Source organism: Cyanistes caeruleus, chromosome 24, assembly GCF_971803275.1.
Source record: "Cyanistes caeruleus chromosome 24, bCyaCae1.hap1.1, whole genome shotgun sequence".
Classification (NCBI taxonomy): domain Eukaryota; kingdom Metazoa; phylum Chordata; class Aves; order Passeriformes; family Paridae; genus Cyanistes; species Cyanistes caeruleus.
This window is the reverse complement of record NC_141724.1, coordinates 3,087,610-3,102,999: the sequence shown is the minus strand read 5'-3', so window position 1 is coordinate 3,102,999 and position 15,390 is coordinate 3,087,610. Positions and strand designations below refer to the sequence as shown.

Sequence of the window (15,390 nt, the reverse complement as noted above, 5' to 3'; positions counted from 1 at the left end):
ATTTAAAAATAATCACAGACATGGGAGCCCAGGCCTGTTCAGGGGGTCCAGGGCTCTGTTCCTGGAATACTTTTCACTCTGGAGTCTGGGGTGAAATGATGGGTGCTGAGGGCTCTTCCACACGCTCAGTTGCTCACTATAAAACAGCCCCAGTGCCTCTAAAGGAATTGAAGGAAGCGGGCTCAGGGGTTTGTAGGGAAGGAAAAAAGGTTCCTGGGATGGGCAGAGTGGCCATGAATTATTTATCACAGCAGGATTGGTGTGGGAGCTGCACCCCGAGTTTGGGTGGGTGCAGAGGCAGGAGGGTGCCTGGAGAGCCGAGGCTGGGGCTGCATCCTTCCCCCTCCCAGGGCCTGGTGTTTTGGAGCAAAAACTGCTTCCTATCCCAGGGATGAGCCTGGGTCTTCCTGCTGGTTTTGGTGGCTTTGGACCCAAAAAGGAGGAAACATACCGAGGCAAGGGCAAGTGTGAGCTGAGCAGGGAGGGGAGGAGGGCGAGGTTCTGGCAGCAATGGTACTGGTTTTGCTCTCCAGCCACCCCAGAATGAGTTCACTGGCACAGGGAACAATTTTTCCCTGACTGCCAATTCCGTCACGATGCCTCCTGCAAGGGCCCTGCAGGAAGGGGAAGTTGAACTGTGTGAGAAGCTCTCGGCTGAAGCTTTATTTAAGGCTACATGGGGAAATCTTAAATATGAAAGTACCAAAACCAGCGGCTGGGCAGCGAGGGCTGTGCACCTTCTGTCTTTTTTTGCCTCTAAATACCTTTGGTGCTGCAGCTAATGGGGCTGGCACTTTGTGGGAATGGTGTCACCCACAGATCCCCCTTCCCATGGCTTTTGGGACAGCTGCAGGCTTGTGTCTCCAAGAGCAGCATCGTGTTCCCACCAGCATCTCATCCCCACGGCCCAAGAGAAAGGACAAGGACTGAGCATTTGTGTTTTTCTCTGTGCTGCTTTTGTTTATTTCTTACTTTTTAAAATCCCTACTCCTTGACTGCAGACGTCCTTGTGCTGGCATGAGATTATTTATTTATAAAATATGTACAGGAAAGCTCGGGTCCCGGCCCCACCCTCCAAGGTTGGCTGTGCCTGTCCAGCCGGAGCAGAGGTGGAACGGGAATTTCTCTGCTTCAGAGTCGGGAAGAGGAGGAGAAAGGAAAGGGCTGAGAGGGATAGAGACTTCAAAGGACGTGAGCAAATATTTACAGGTTCCAAGACAAAAAAATATATCTACAGTGTTGTCTTGGGGATAGAGGCAGTTGGGCTGGAAGGAGAGCTTGCTCGTGGCTCCGTTTGTTATATTGATTTCTAGAGACTGTGGGAATCGATTCCTGCTGGGAATCCCGGTGGGAGGGAGGCTCTGGAGATCCCCACGCTCGGGCCCTGGTGAGGGGGCACGTGGGACCACCCCAGCCACGGGTTCCTGCACCTGGGGCTTTGCCAGAATATTTAGATTTTTGCAAATGAGGCCTGGATGCTCCTGCGACACTCCCTGGAGCCCAGGGCAGGGCGATGCTGGCAGGGAGTGGGATTCAGGCAGAAGAAGGTTTGGGGTCCCCACCAACCGCTGCTGTGAACACAACAGGGACAGGAAGGGACAGTCCCCCAGAGGTGATGTGCTCCTGGGAGCTGGGGCAGGGCTCCCCGGGCTCGGAGCGGCAGAGCTTAGACTGCCAAGCGTGGATCCCCGTGTGGGGTGGGGTCTGCGCAGGGCACGCTACGGCAGGACGGGCACAGCTAAATTCTCCTGCAGGGATGGGGGCAGGGGCGCGAGGGAGAGGCTGTGGGGTGTCTGTCTGGGTCCCCGAGCTCGGCAGGTCACCCCAGTTCAAACTGTCCATGCTCTATGCGGGTGATACTTGGCTGGAGGAGACAGAGGAGACCTCGGTCTTGCTCTGGGATACGGCAGAGGAGGTGTCTTCATCCCCAAAGGGGTTCTTGCCGCAGCAGATCGTGGTGATCATGCAGTTACGGAACTGGGGAGAGGAGAGAAATGAGAATGGTGGCATTGGGGGCCAGCAGGGACATGCTACAGGACCAGGAGTCTCTGCATGGACTGAGATCCAACCCCTTCTGGGAAGGAGCAACGTGCCCATGGAGCCCCCAGATGTGCTGCCCAGCCCCGGGGCGTCTCACCTGTTTGTTCATGAGCACGTAGATGATGGGGTTGTAGAGGGAGGAGCTCTTGGAGAAGAAGGCAGGCACTGCCATCAGCGTGGCTGTGAAGTCGGCGCCCTTGTTGGTGAAGATCCAGAACGCCACCACGGCGTAGGGCGTCCAGGCCAGCATGAAGCCCAGCACCATGAGGATCACCATCCGCGTCACCTCCTTCTCCGCCTTCTGGGTTGTGGCTGATTCCTGCTGCTGGGCAGCTGCCTGTGCACAGAGAGGATGCTCAGGAGCAGTTTTCCAACCCACCCCACGTTCCCAACCCACGTCCCCTGTCCTGCCCGAGCCGCCTGCGCTGTCCCCTCCAGTCCCCTGTGGCCGTTACCTCCCGGACTTTGCAAACGAGGCGCCCGTAGGAGAAGAAGATGATGACGACGGGGATGATGAAGTGGATGACAAACATGTAGAGCACGTAGGACTCGTTGTGGAAGTCGGGGTTGTGGGTGTAGTAGTCGGGCCCACAGGAGCACTGCATCCCCTCCGGGATGTACCTGCAGGGAGAAAGGTCAGGACCTGCTCCAGACCCTCCTTGGGGGCAACAGGGACAGAATTCCCTGAGGATGGGGAATACTGGCAGGGTGGCACACGTAGTTTGGGTGCACTTCCATCATGCAGTGTCAGCTTGCTGTGACACTCCCTCCCTCCCGTGGGAATGGGACATTAATTTCCCTCCTCCAAGGTCGAGCCCTTCCCTGCCGGGGGCCACCTGCTCTCCCTGCGTGGATGGAGGGATGGGGAGCTGCTGCTGGGAATCCTCGGGCTCACCTGGACCAGCCAAAGAGCGGAGGGGCGGCACAGGAGATGGCCATGACCCAGGTGAACGCGATGCCCATCATGGCATGGCTGGCAGAGAAGCGGAAGTTGCCCATGGGCTTGCAGATGACGATGTAGCGCTCGATGGCCAGGACAACCAACGACCACAGTGCGACCTGGCCTGCGGGGAGGACACAGAGTGGTCAGAGCTCCTCTGGGCTCCACCTTGGTGCTTCCAGAGAGCAGAGGGAGCTGGGGATCAGCGTGGGATAAGCAGCATCCTGTTAAAAAACTGGGAATCCTCCACCCGTATTGTGCAGAAGGTCTGGGAGCCGAGGGGATGCTGGGGGCGGAGGAGGAATCACCGTGGGGGTTGTCAATAAATTAAGAATCAAGGGGGTGAATCCCACCTGTGCGTGGGGAAGCACAATTCCCGGCAGTGCTGCCAGATGCCTCCAAACCTGTTGATTCCTTTAAATGTGCATTTCACAAGCCTTCCGCTGGATCGGGGGAGGTGCGGGGAGGGGGGACTGTGTGGGTGGGCAAACGTGCACATGTATTTATGAGGGATAATTAAACTTCGGGGGATTTGGGAGCGTTTAGTCGGTGCTGTAAGCCTGCTAATGCCCCCAGCTGTGATAAGCTGCTGATAACGACACCCTGAGCTGGGATTCACTGGGGACCTGCAGCTCCACAGCCGCTGCTTCCCAGCCAGCTTCCTTCCCTGGGAACAGGAAGGTTCAAACATTGGAAAGGCAAAATAACGCTGCCCAAGGCTCCCTGAGCAGGGATGGGACAGACTTTGGGATCTTCTGACCCCAAAACCAAACCTTTCCTTGCTCCTCGGCTTGGATCAGGACATTCAGCTGTGCCTTTGGCAGAATATCCGTATTTTTAAAACGTGTATTTTCAGAGCAGCATCACTGTGGGAAGTGGCCTCATTTAGGGGAAGGAAAGCAAAGTCCCTGTGGAGGCTCTGGGTCTCTCCAACAAGGACTGTTGGCTGTCAGATCCATCACGAGGTGTGGTGTGGGCAGGGCTGGCTGCGTGGGCTCTGGCTGCCGAGTGAATTCTCCCTGTTTTTCTGCAGGGCAAAGTGTTGGTGGCACTTGTGACCCTGAGAAATGCCTCAAGGAAAATCCCAAGGGCACCCAAATCTGGTGCAGCTGGGAGAGAGCTGAGCCATCCATGCAGAGCCTGGGAACCACCCTAGATCCTCCTCCCATTTCTTTTGCCCCTGGATAAGCTTTCAGCCCTCTCATCTCTCCACCCTGTAGCTCTTCCTTGGGGTTCCCTTCCTGGGGGATTTCTCTTCTCCTTCTAAACCTTCTATTTCCCCAAAAAGGGAAGCCTTTGGGCAAAGGAATAATCATGGAATCATGAAGGCCAGGAAAAGACCTCTAAGGTGATCAAGCCCAAGCCTGTGCTTGGTCCAAGCTGCTTGGCATTGATTTGGGAACATGCTGTGCCCATCCCTGGCAGGTCTCTGGTAACCACCTTGGCATGGCACCCCCAGTGACCAGCAGGGCCAGGTGACCAGAGGCTGGGTCCTGCAAACGAGGATCCCTTCCCAGGCTTCCTTTCCCTGCCACGATGCCGTGGAGGCTCCTAGCTATCGAGGTCAAACACACAGAAGTCCGTTTTCCTCCCCAGTTTTAAGCACAGGACGAGCTCCACATGAGGGGGAACAACGCTGCACACCCTAAGAGTGCCATGAAAGGATGGAAACAGGCTCTCAAAGCCCTGAAGAAGGAAGCCCCAAGCCCCCATTCCTAGCCCTTACCTCCCAGAGTGGCAAAGAATCCCTCCACGGCACAGCCGATGGGGCCGAACACGAAGTAGCCGTTCCAGGCGGTGTAGAAGGTGACGGTGAAGCCAAAGCAGGCCATGCACAGGTCAGCCACCGCCAGGTTGACCAGGATGTAATTGAGGGGCTGCCGGAGCTTCTTGTGCTTGAAGGTGACCAGCAGGGTGAGGAAGTTGATGGGGAAGCCGGTGGAGATGAGGAAGAAGATGTAGCAGCACACGAGGCGGTATTTCCAGGGCTCGGCCAGGTAGTACTGCGGGTACTCGAAGGGGCTCCGCACCACCCCCGTCTTGTTGGACATAGGCACATAAAAATTGATCCCCTCCGTCCCGTTCATCCTGCCTTCGCTACGGGAGCTGCTCTGCCGGAGGGGTTTTCTGCAATGAATCGCGTTCCGACCCTGATTAATAAAAAAAGGGAAGCCCCACCCCCTCCCAAGGTGGAAAATGCGCAGCGAGAGGATTCCCCCCCAGCCTAAAAAAATGAATGAATTACGAGCAGAAGTTGAGGGGATGGAGGCGGTGCCCTGGCCTGTGCCTGCCGGGGGCTGGCGGTGCCGCGCCCCGGGGTGGTTTTATACCCTCCGGCCTCCTCCAGGGAGGGGGGAGGCTGACGAGGGGCTCGGCTAACTTTGTATGACAAGGGCAACAGGATTGAGAGGGGTTGATGGTTTAAGCACCCTCTAAGCAGCCAGTTGGCCCCAAAACCTGCATTAAAGCGTATTAATTGCCATTAAGTGTTTAATGTTGTTTAATGTCTTGGGGGCAGGAAGGGATGGGGTGGGGGGCACTTGGGAAGAGGGGCAAAGGTGGGAGGAGCAGTGGGGAATTTGGGAGTGGCTGATGTAGAAATGGGGCTGTGCTGGGGTCCCACAGTGTGTCACAGGTTCAGGGTGTCCCTGGGTGGCTGAAGGACCCCATGAGACCACTTGGGGGCTGGGGAGTGGCCAACTTTGCCCCACTGACCTTGGGGAGGTCACTGGGGGAAGACAGGACCAAGCTTTGTGGGTCTGAGCTGTTGGCTGGGCTCTGTTTCGGGTGCCTGGTTCAGCGTGGGGGCTTCTGGGGTCCCCATCCCCCAGAGCAAATCCAGGCTCTGGGCAAAGGTAGGAGGGGAAGCCACTTCCCATCCCCAAAGTAATGCAGTTGGTAATTTTTTGGTAAATGTAGCATTTTGGGCAGGGCTCTTGGTTGGGTGACCCTATTCACACCCCTGGTTGTGCCACGGGACAAAGGACAGCAAAGATGTCCTGAACTCCCTGCAGAGAGACCAGCCCAGCCTGGGAGAGCCAGAGAGGTGGAAGGGAGCTTTTCCCAGGCTCTCAGCACCGAGTGTGGGATCCCCATCCCAGCACACACATGCCTGGGAAACCCTTCCCAGCAGGGCCAGTGCCAGTGCTCCATGTCATCCAAGTTCTTCTTCCCCATTCCTTCCTTCCTTCTGGGTCATGGGTGCTCCTTCTCCAGGGGACCTGCCTAAGGCGCCTTAGGGAAGCTCTTCCATTAATCCTGGGGATGTGGGGCGTTAAGGAAGCTGATCGGATAACGAGGTAAGCTGGGCCTCCTCCTCGCTGCCCTCCCCAAGGCATGGCCCATGGAAAAAGTCACTGTTGTCTCGTGGGATGGATGAGGTCTCCTGCAAGCCTGGAGCGTCTCCGAGCTGGAGGCTGGGAGCGGAAGGCTAAGGGGGTGTTGGGATGGATGGTGTCCTAATCTCTGATCCGCCTGTGCAGATCCAGCGGGAGCAGAAGTAGGACGTGGTGCAGGGAAGTGGGTCAGGCCAGCCTCAGGTGCCCTGGGATGAGGGCTCCATCCCCATGGGATGGATGTGCCTCTTGGAATCATCGCACTGTGAAGGAGGCACTGAACTCCTGGTCCTGGTCCTCCTTGAGGGGATGAGTGGAAAGTGGAGGAGTCCCATGGCCTTGACTCTCACAGAACTTTCCCTGGAGGAATTTCCTTCCTCTCCTGGCCATGGTCAGGCTCCAGATGTACAAAAACTGGGCACATTTCAGAATGAGCTGAATATCAAAGAATACCCAGAAATTCTAACCCACAAAACCAGCTGTTCATCCATTTCAATTCCAGTGTCCAGCTCCCATGGGAGAAAACAACTCTCCAGCTCCAATATTTCACTGTGGTGGCCCACCTTCAAAAGAGAAAGCAACTGTTCAATATTTCATTTCAAAAACACTTGGGCCTCACTGCCAGTGCCAGCAGCATCCCAAAGCTCTGGTGCTTCTCCTAGGTTTTGCAGTTGGACACGGGTATCGCATGGGAAGGTTAATTGTCACCTCCCATCCCTTCCTGGCACCCCTTTGGGGTGGGCTGCCCTCCCCTAAAGTCAAGAGTGGTGCAGAAGAGTCTGTGGGGGGCAGAGGGACACTGAGGCTGGGTGTTGGAGGAACACTCAGCTGCACTTTTTGGGAGAGGCACCTTTCCTGGCTCAGCAGGTCCTCACAATTCACCTTGGCAGCTGAGTGTGGAGGAGATTTGGCTTCATGGGTGGTCCCCAGACACCTTTCCCAGGACAGCTGCACTGACAGGGTTTCAACTGACCATCAACACAGCCTGGACCAGGCCCTTCCCCTTTTTTGGGAGCTGCCTGTGGAGCCAGCTGTGCTCTGTCAGAGGGCTGTCCCCTCCCAGCTGTCCTCATGGATGTGGACCCCCCTTGGGTCACTGCCCCCAGGCTGGTGGATTTAGAGCTCTGGGCAGGTCAGCGCAGCCGGAGCAATGGCCAAGGCCTCGAGTAAACCCAGAGCAGGGAAATGACACCGGTGAGGGTGGCTGGTCCCTCCAGGACATGTCCTGAATGCAACCTCAGCTCCTGCTGCAGCCCTGTCTCAGAGATGGCTTTAATTTGGTGTCTCTTAGCAGGGAAAGTTTATGAGCTGCTCTCTCTCCTGGAGAGCTCCCGGCTGTTTTCTGTGCTGACTCTATGACAACAGCAAATTCCAGGCCCTGCCTAATGCGGGAGGAGAGCTTTGCTGCTCTGTTTGTCCTCAAGAAAAGGCTTTTCTTGCCCCTTGCAGGTTCTCCTGCTTTGCCAAACGCTTTGAGCTGGGATTGTCTCTCGCTCGTTGTTTGTTCGCGTGCGGCGTGACAGGGCCCTGAGCTGCTCTGGGCTTTCATGTCCTGTGTAAAGCAAGGAATGATAATTTATAATCAAATAACCGGCTTGCACAGAGCCGACACGCCTGGTTCACAGGGATCAGCGACAGGCAGAGCTCACATGGGGGAGGTGAGGTCCTGGAGCCCTTTGTGGTGCCCATCCCCAGCCCTGCTGGGCACCCGGGGAACACCTGGCAGAACAAGGTAGAGGGAAATGCAAAAGCACAGCAAATCAGACATGAAGGGAACATCTGTGCTGAGCTCCTGGTGCTGAGCTGACGCACAGCCTGTGAACCCTGGCTGTGAGCACGATGCTGCCTGCACGGCTGAGCTCACTCCTGTGCTCCTGGCTGGTTTTGTAACCAGTGCTGCCCTGAATCTCCCTCCCGTGGAGGCTCATTCCTCCCCAGTGGGCAGGAAAAGAAGGAGCAATGTGCCTCTGGGTGCCCTGGGAAGACCCCGTTTCCCCTATCACATAGCAGCCACCCAGGGCCGTGGCGCTGAGCTGCTTAGGCCGGGCTTGTGAGCTCCCTCACCAGGAAAGGGGTTAAGGCAAGATAAAGCCAGAGCGTTATAGAGACCATATGGAGGGGAAGAAAACCCTTTATCCTGTAATTGGATTCGCTCTGCACTGGAGGTGAGGCTGAGTGAAGCTGACAGGCCGTGATGGGCGAGGCGCTGCCAGCCGCCCGTCCAAAGCAGGATGTGTGTGCACAAACTTGTAGATCAATCCATTAGAGTGGATCAAATAGATTTAAACGTGTGGCAGGGAGAAGGAGGACACTGATGTATTTACAATTGGGTTCGCTGGGCTGGCCCTCCCCCAGCAGGGATTACCTGGCCATGGCTGGTGGCTCTTTGGCTTTGTGGCCCTGCCCTGGGCACCTACCCAGGGCAGGGGCTGGGGGTGCACCCGGAGGTGCCCTTGCTTCTGTCCCAAAAAATAAGGGTGCACAGCAGGCTGTCTTCTGTCTTTCATGCACAACATTTGAGCAGGAGGGACTCCAGCTCCTGTTTTCCATGCAGGTTTTCCATGTCCATCCTGCTCCAGGTTCTCCCCTGGTGCCATAAAGCAGCTGAGATGTGGGGACAGTTTCCCCATGCCAACCTCTTCTCCTAGTATTTGCACGCTCTGTCAGCTCCCAGCCTTTTCCTCCTGCTGCTTATCCAGGTAACGTCTCACCAAGAGCTGTAGGATTTCCTTGGAGAGACAGGCACTCTTTGGGCCCTGTCATTTCCCTGCCAAGGAGCTGAGCAATCCCGGCTCAGCTGCGAGCCTGCTCCGCTCCGTGTGGTGCTGTCAACACTTCTCCCTCGGTGACAACCCGGGGCTGTGGCAGAGTGGGCAGGTGTGCAAGACAGTCCCCCCGGCCCCGCAGCGAGGAGCAGCCAGCACAGCCGGCAAATCCCGGCAGCTCAGGCAGCGCTCCCCTGGCTGCGCCAGGAGCGAGTCGTGCTCTGCCAGGGGTGACGGCAAAAACGCCGCTCTGATCTTCCTGCCCCGCAAACCGGAGCCAGTATGGATTTTGGTCTGGTTTCTGGGCTTTCTGAGGCGTTGAGCAGGAGTTGCCAGGGGGAGATGGGGGTCAGGGATTTGTGTGCAGCTCCTCTCCTTTGCCTGAACAGAGTCTGCAGAGTCAGAGAGGCAAAGGAAAGGCTTTTCCCAAATTCCCAAGGGATGCACGTGCACGGCACCCTCCCTCACCCTGCAGTGTCCACTTAAGCCCTCCTGAGCAGCCAGGAAAGGGGGTTCAGGCACACAGAAATAATCCAGCTCTTTTACTTGTAATTTGTAAATCTCATTTGAAGTGGAATCCTGTGACTCCCGAGGGCCTTGTTGTGGCTGCTCATGGGCTTCCACAGCGACGCTGTGAACGTGCTGCTTCATTTTGTCATAACTGGGTCAATTTAATTTTTTTTCTCTTTCTAATACAAGCCCTTAGTTTTCTCAGTGGAAGGCTGGAGCCTGCTGTGACACGGGCAGCTGGGTTATAATCTTATGGGAATCATAAATGGAGGAAATTTAGGGGTTGCCTGCTTGTTTTCTTTTTCCAGCAGGGCTGTTCCCTGCTGCCTGGCTGGGCTGGCTCTTTGCTCCAACATCCCCAGGAACAGCCAAACTGGTATCCCAGCTCCCAGAAGAACCACATCCTGGCAGTGTTTCTCCCTCAGCCAGGTGCAGAGCCCCATTCCTGCCTCCTGCCCAATTCCAAGGCCCCAGCTGCTCTTGGTGGTGGCTGTGTGTCCTGCACTGCGATTCATTTGTGTCCTCTTCTTGCCATCCCTGCTTTAAAGCCTTTTAGGGATTTGCTGTGAACCAAATGTGTCCATCCTCTCCCTGTGCCCTTCATCCTGTAATTGGATTCATTTCCTCCATCCAGCCCAGGCCAGGCTGCTCCCCATCCCTTTATGTAACAGCGCTGGCTCCGGCTGTGCCACTCCGGGCTTGACCCGCAGCCACTGACACCAGCCACTGCACCTTGAATCCCATATTGGCCCAAACACCCTTTCCTTGGGCAGCCCCTGCTCCCTTTTCCCTCTCCCATGGGACGTGGGCTGTCTGCAGCCTCTGTGTGGCTCCTGCTGCAGTTCCATCCCAGCACGATCCCTCCAGGCAGCTCCTGCTCCAGAGAGCTGTAAACAGAACAGAGGAGCACGGGCAGGATTGTCTGGAAAAATGATGCATTTTCCCACCCACTTCATTAATATTTATTCTCCTTAATTCCCAGTCTTTACTGTTTAGCCCTCTAAAGCCTTTGTGGTTGAGAGGCTTTCGCTGAGGTTGCTATTCTGCGCCTAAGCAAAATATCCACAGATTAAATGGGCGTTTTATCAAAAGTGAGCCCTGTGCTGGGATCAGGCCTGGCTGCACAGGCCCCAAGGCTCTGCAGATCTTTCTGCTGCTGTCACAATTTTCCAGTCCGTTTTCCCCATATCCCAGCTGGGATGGATGTGCTGCTGCTCCTTCTCCCCAGGCTCTCCTGGATCCCTCACCCAGGAGCTCACTGACCCACCACATGTGAGTCTCTTTTTCACTCCAAAGCCATCCAGCTCTGCCTCTCTGTTCCTCCCAGGATGAATTGGTGCCTTGAGAGCCTGAGCCCTTCTCTGTAGCAGATAAACGGTCACTGATTGCTGAGGGGTTCTGGGATGAACATTGAGACTCCAGTGAGAGCACCAAGAAATCCTGGGAATCTGGCATCATCCAGTCTTGGGAAATCTGCTGGCAGCTGGCACTGCTGAGCACAACGATGCCTGGACCCCTTCTGTCCCCCCTCTTCTTTGTTTCCCTCCTTTTCTTCTCCCCCTGCTTGTTTTCCCTGCTTTTCTTTCCCTCTCTTCTTTGTTTCCCTCCTTTTCTTCCCCTCCCCAATTGTTTTCCCTGCCCCTCTTTCCCCTTCGAAGGGCCCAGCAGTGGCCGCTGTCCTTGGTGAGCACTGGTGCAGATCCCGGTGGTTGGAGCCTGCTCCCACCTCCCCTTTCCCACCTGCAGCAAGCCCAGCCTTACCTGAGCCCTTCACTTTGCACCCCATAGGGGAGCAGGAATATCATTTATCCTCCTCCTCCTGCTGATGGGATGGTCTGAGCAGCCCCCCAAAAAAACATTTGGGGCTTTTTCTGGTGCCTTGGTGTTGTTGTCTCGCAGTGCTCAACCTGATCCACTGGTGTTTGATATGGGAACAGGGCAGGGGATGGAGGGAATGAGGCAATGAAAGGTCAGAGGGTGCCTGGAGTGTGGACAAGCTGAATTCCTCCCCCTCAAAGCGAATAAATGTCCCCTGAGAGCAGGGCAGGGATCTCTTTGGCTGAAATCTGAGTGATTTCCCTGCCTCTGACCTCAGCCCAGGGCTTGGCTTGGCTCTCCCATGGCCTGCCCGAGCTCACAGCACCCCAAGATAACAGTGGGGTGCCCAGGGACACCACCCAGCCCCATGGGGCAAACCAGCCCCTCTCTGGGTGTGAGGCTGCATTTTGTACCATTCCTAAAAATATTCCTGATCCCTCAAATGAAAACCGGGTGGCTCGGATTTGAAAACCAAAATGGGAACAGCTGAGCTGCATCCCATCATGTTTTCTCACCTCCTCTCCTTTCTCTCTTCACTTCTTCCAGATCAGGGAGAGGGTGGCAAAGGAATGACCAAAAATGTAGAGACATGAGGCAAGGAAACATTTTTCTCCTGTTTATTTCTTTCCTTATTTGAGAGAAGAGAAATTTTACAAGCACAGACATTTATTTTATTAGTAAAAGGGTTGTTAAAAAATGTTTTGTTTTTTACTTTTGATCCAAATGAAAGAGGATTGTTATGGGATAGGAATTTTGGTCAGTGCCTGTCCCCTCCAGACCTTGTAGAGAAGCCAAATCCAGAGCCAGGCTCTGTCCAGAAAAACATTTTTCCTGTATTTTATTCTTTCATGGAGAAACTGAGGCAGCAGGCAGAATTTCCCCAGTTTTAGGGTGCCCTCAGGGCTGGTTTCCAGAGAGGCTTTGGTGTGAATTTTGGGCTGTAAATCCCAATCCCAGAGCTGCTGCAATGGAGCTGTTTCTCAGGGAGCTCTGGGAGCTGCAGGTGCAGAGGGGCCACAAGAGGAGCTAAAAGTGAGATCATTGCCCCTGCCAGGCTCCTGAGCCTCTGCTGCTCCCTCAGACCTTCCCTTCCTTCCCCACACCTGCCCTGTGCCCACAGCCCCTGGAGCCTGTGGAGTGGGAAAGGGAGAAACTCCATGAGAAAACTCCTCATTAATCTGAGACCACCCTTTGCTGCCAGAACCAGGAGCTGAACTGGGCTGAGGAGTCAGCAGGAGGTGAATCCTTCCTATTGCTCCTTGCCCAGCCAGGAATTGCCAGGAATTATCTGGAATTACACCAGAGCTGGGAGGAATCCGAGTGGGATGGGAACAGGAAGGGGGAAATCCGGACCCTTAAAATATTCACACTGCAAATGAATACTAGATTTAAGCCTGTGATTCTGCAAATGTGGATCTGGCATTAATATTTGGAAAACTGCATTAAAATCTGCCACTGGTGCTTTATTCCTCAGGACCCTGTGAAATCCGTGCCACATCCATGCAGGGCAAGCAGCTGGAGGATCTGCCTGGGCTGGGAGAAGATTTCAGCTCCTGCTTCCTGAGCTGGGAGCCCAAAATGAGCTCCTTCCCATGCTGTGTGACTGCAGCCTTTCAATCCCATGCCGGGATTTGGACCCATCTGACCCCAAGCAAAAATAATTCCACAGGAGTGGGGTGAGAATGGATTCCTGTGGGCTCCAGGAAGGGAACTGAGGGTAGGGGACGGGATTTTTCCAAACCTAATGGTGGGTTTGGTAGGGCTGTGGGAGCAACAGGTCCTGCACAAATTCCTGTTCCCCATTCCCAGCTCCATCCAGGCAATTGTTGGATATGGGGGAAGGGGATGTGGCCCTTGGTGGCTCTTGGAGCTCTGATGCTCAGCCCCAAATGAGAAGCTGTGCTGAGAGCCCCCAGTGCCTGCCTGGGTGGGATTTTAGTCCTCCAAACTGCCCCACGTGCTTACCCCAGGCTCAAATTCCACATCAGGCTCTGATCTCCTGCCCTCCTGCATCCCTTTTCCAGACAGCCCAAGCCTGGAGCAGCTTGGAGTGGGGAGCACAGACATGGAGAGAAATGCTCTGGCATGGGCAGCTCATTCTGCCCCTTGTTCCTTGACACCGCAACTGCTCCCAGGCCCAATGGACTGCGCTTCCACTGCCAGTTTCCTGGGAAAACGACTCCCAGTTATGCCAAACGTTTAACTTTCAGAACAAGCAGAACTGCACCCATGCCCATCCTGCACATCATGTTCTGGTTGAGCCTCTAACCTCTGCTGCCATTTGGCACAGGAGCCCAAAGGGGAGTTTTGAGGGCTGCAGGTTGCAAACTGTGCCAGGGATGCAGCAGGATGGAATTTTGGAATTACAGTGCTGGCAGGGAGACCTCCAGCTGGGGTTTTTTATTTTCATTTATCCTTGTTTTGCAGCCAGGATGTGCCAAAAGCTGCGTTTATGGACTGGGCCAAGCCAGAGCCAGGAGGTGCCTGTTGCTCCCACCTGCCCTGGCGCTTCCAGCCCTGGAGTCAGATCCTTTTTCAGCTCCATGATTCCTTCCTGTCAGAGCACTCCTGCATAATTAAGAGGCGAAGCTGGCAGGCTGCATGCAGCTAATACAGATATGATTAATTTTCATCCCTCTGTTTGATTTGGAAGGTTGTCCTTCCCGAGGCAGAAGGCTCCATCCCAGATGGATGGAAAGCTGCCAGCCGGACGCGTCTTGGAGGGACAGTGGGACAAGACACGGGAAAGTTTAGTGCTTTGGAAAATGACCTTTCTTGGTAACTAATTTGTCACTTCCCAGCACCATCTGCTGACTCGTCAGCTGCATCCATCATAACCATGCGAGGGAAAGGACTGGAAAAGTTAATTAAAATGGGAATCGAATGGGGTTTGAGCAAACTGTTTAGGGAAGGGAGGGGAAAGCCCCACAGCGTGTGGGTGACATCCTTTCCATCACCCCCAGCCACATTCCCAGGGAAGTTTCCAGGGAGCAAAGCCGTGCTGGAGTCTCTGGAAGCTTTCCACTGCCCAGGGGGTGATAAGCTGGAGCGAATGCCCAGGGGTCCGGGAAGCACCTGAGTGCTGGACACAAGGTTTTCCAGGAGGGCTCTGTCCCAAATCGAGCGTTATTGACGGCCGTGACAGCAGCAGGTCCCTGGTGACACCTGGTGTGCTGTGTCCTATTGACTGGCTGTGATGGGGCCAGGTGACAAATATGCATTCCCAGGAGACAAATGGCATTCCCAGGAGACAAATGGCATTCCCGGGCTGGGCAATCACTGTTCCCGATATCCCTCCCCAGCCAGGCAGGAATGCTGCTGCTCTCCGCTCTCCCAAACCATGGATCCCGTTGGATGCAGGAAGTTTTCATGGCTTCCCAACTCGTTTTTCCCTCCTGCCCCTGGCCTGGCTGCTCCCAGACTCGCTCAGGAGCAGCATCAGGATGTGCCTGGCCTGGTCCCAAACCCTCTGGCATCAGCTCCTGGCTGATGGTCCTGGGAGAGCATGGATTGCACATTTCCCCCACTCTCTCAGCACCTCGTTTGTCTGGAGAGGGATGGCAGTGCAGGGGTTGTGTTCCCAAGAAGGATCAGTGTGCCAGGCTCGGTGAGGATGGGAGAAGGGGCCACTTGAAGACTCAAAGTGGCAATTTTGATATTATTGTGATTTGCAATTACAGTGGAAATATAATTGACACAGGTGTCATTTAGTGCTGGGACATTCACATCCTAATAAACTTGTCCTGCAGGCTCAGGATGTAAATACACAAGCCAGGAGAGAGGAATTTCTCTTAGAGATGGGGAAACTGAGGCAGCAGCAGACCTGCCTCAGCTGCAGGACCACCAGGAACAGCTGAAGAACCTGGGGTGGAGCAGAGGGGATCTGCCTGGAAACAAGAAACTCAGAAAACTCCAGCGCAGATAACAACATTCCCTGCCTGGGAAAGCCGTTTCCATGCAAGCCAGGCAGCTGGACAGGGTC

At 55.1% G+C, this 15,390-nt stretch overlaps 1 protein-coding gene across 1 annotated transcript; it reads right to left on the bottom strand.

Moving 5' to 3' along the window:
* Positions 1-933: 933 nt before the first annotated feature.
* On the bottom strand, positions 934-9,922 carry LOC111939785 (green-sensitive opsin). The gene is made up of 5 exons (XM_023942183.2): positions 4,707-9,922; positions 2,936-3,104; positions 2,496-2,661; positions 2,138-2,377; positions 934-1,977 (listed from the first exon to the last, which is right to left on the bottom strand). The coding sequence occupies exons 1-5, from the start codon at positions 5,065-5,067 to the stop codon at positions 1,846-1,848; spliced, it is 1,068 nt and encodes a 355-aa protein (XP_023797951.1). The 5' UTR covers positions 5,068-9,922; the 3' UTR covers positions 934-1,845.
* Positions 9,923-15,390: the final 5,468 nt, after the last annotated feature.

Coding starts and splice junctions, on each gene's coding strand:
- LOC111939785 (XM_023942183.2), bottom strand. CDS start 5,067: ATGAACGGGACGGAGGGGATCAATTTTTATGTGCCTATGTCCAACAAG. Junction 2,378..2,495: donor TCGTTTGCAAAGTCCGGGAG/GTAACGGCCACA, acceptor CTCTGTGCACAG/GCAGCTGCCCAGCAGCAGGA. Junction 1,978..2,137: donor ACGTGCTCATGAACAAACAG/GTGAGACGCCCC, acceptor TCCTCTCCCCAG/TTCCGTAACTGCATGATCAC.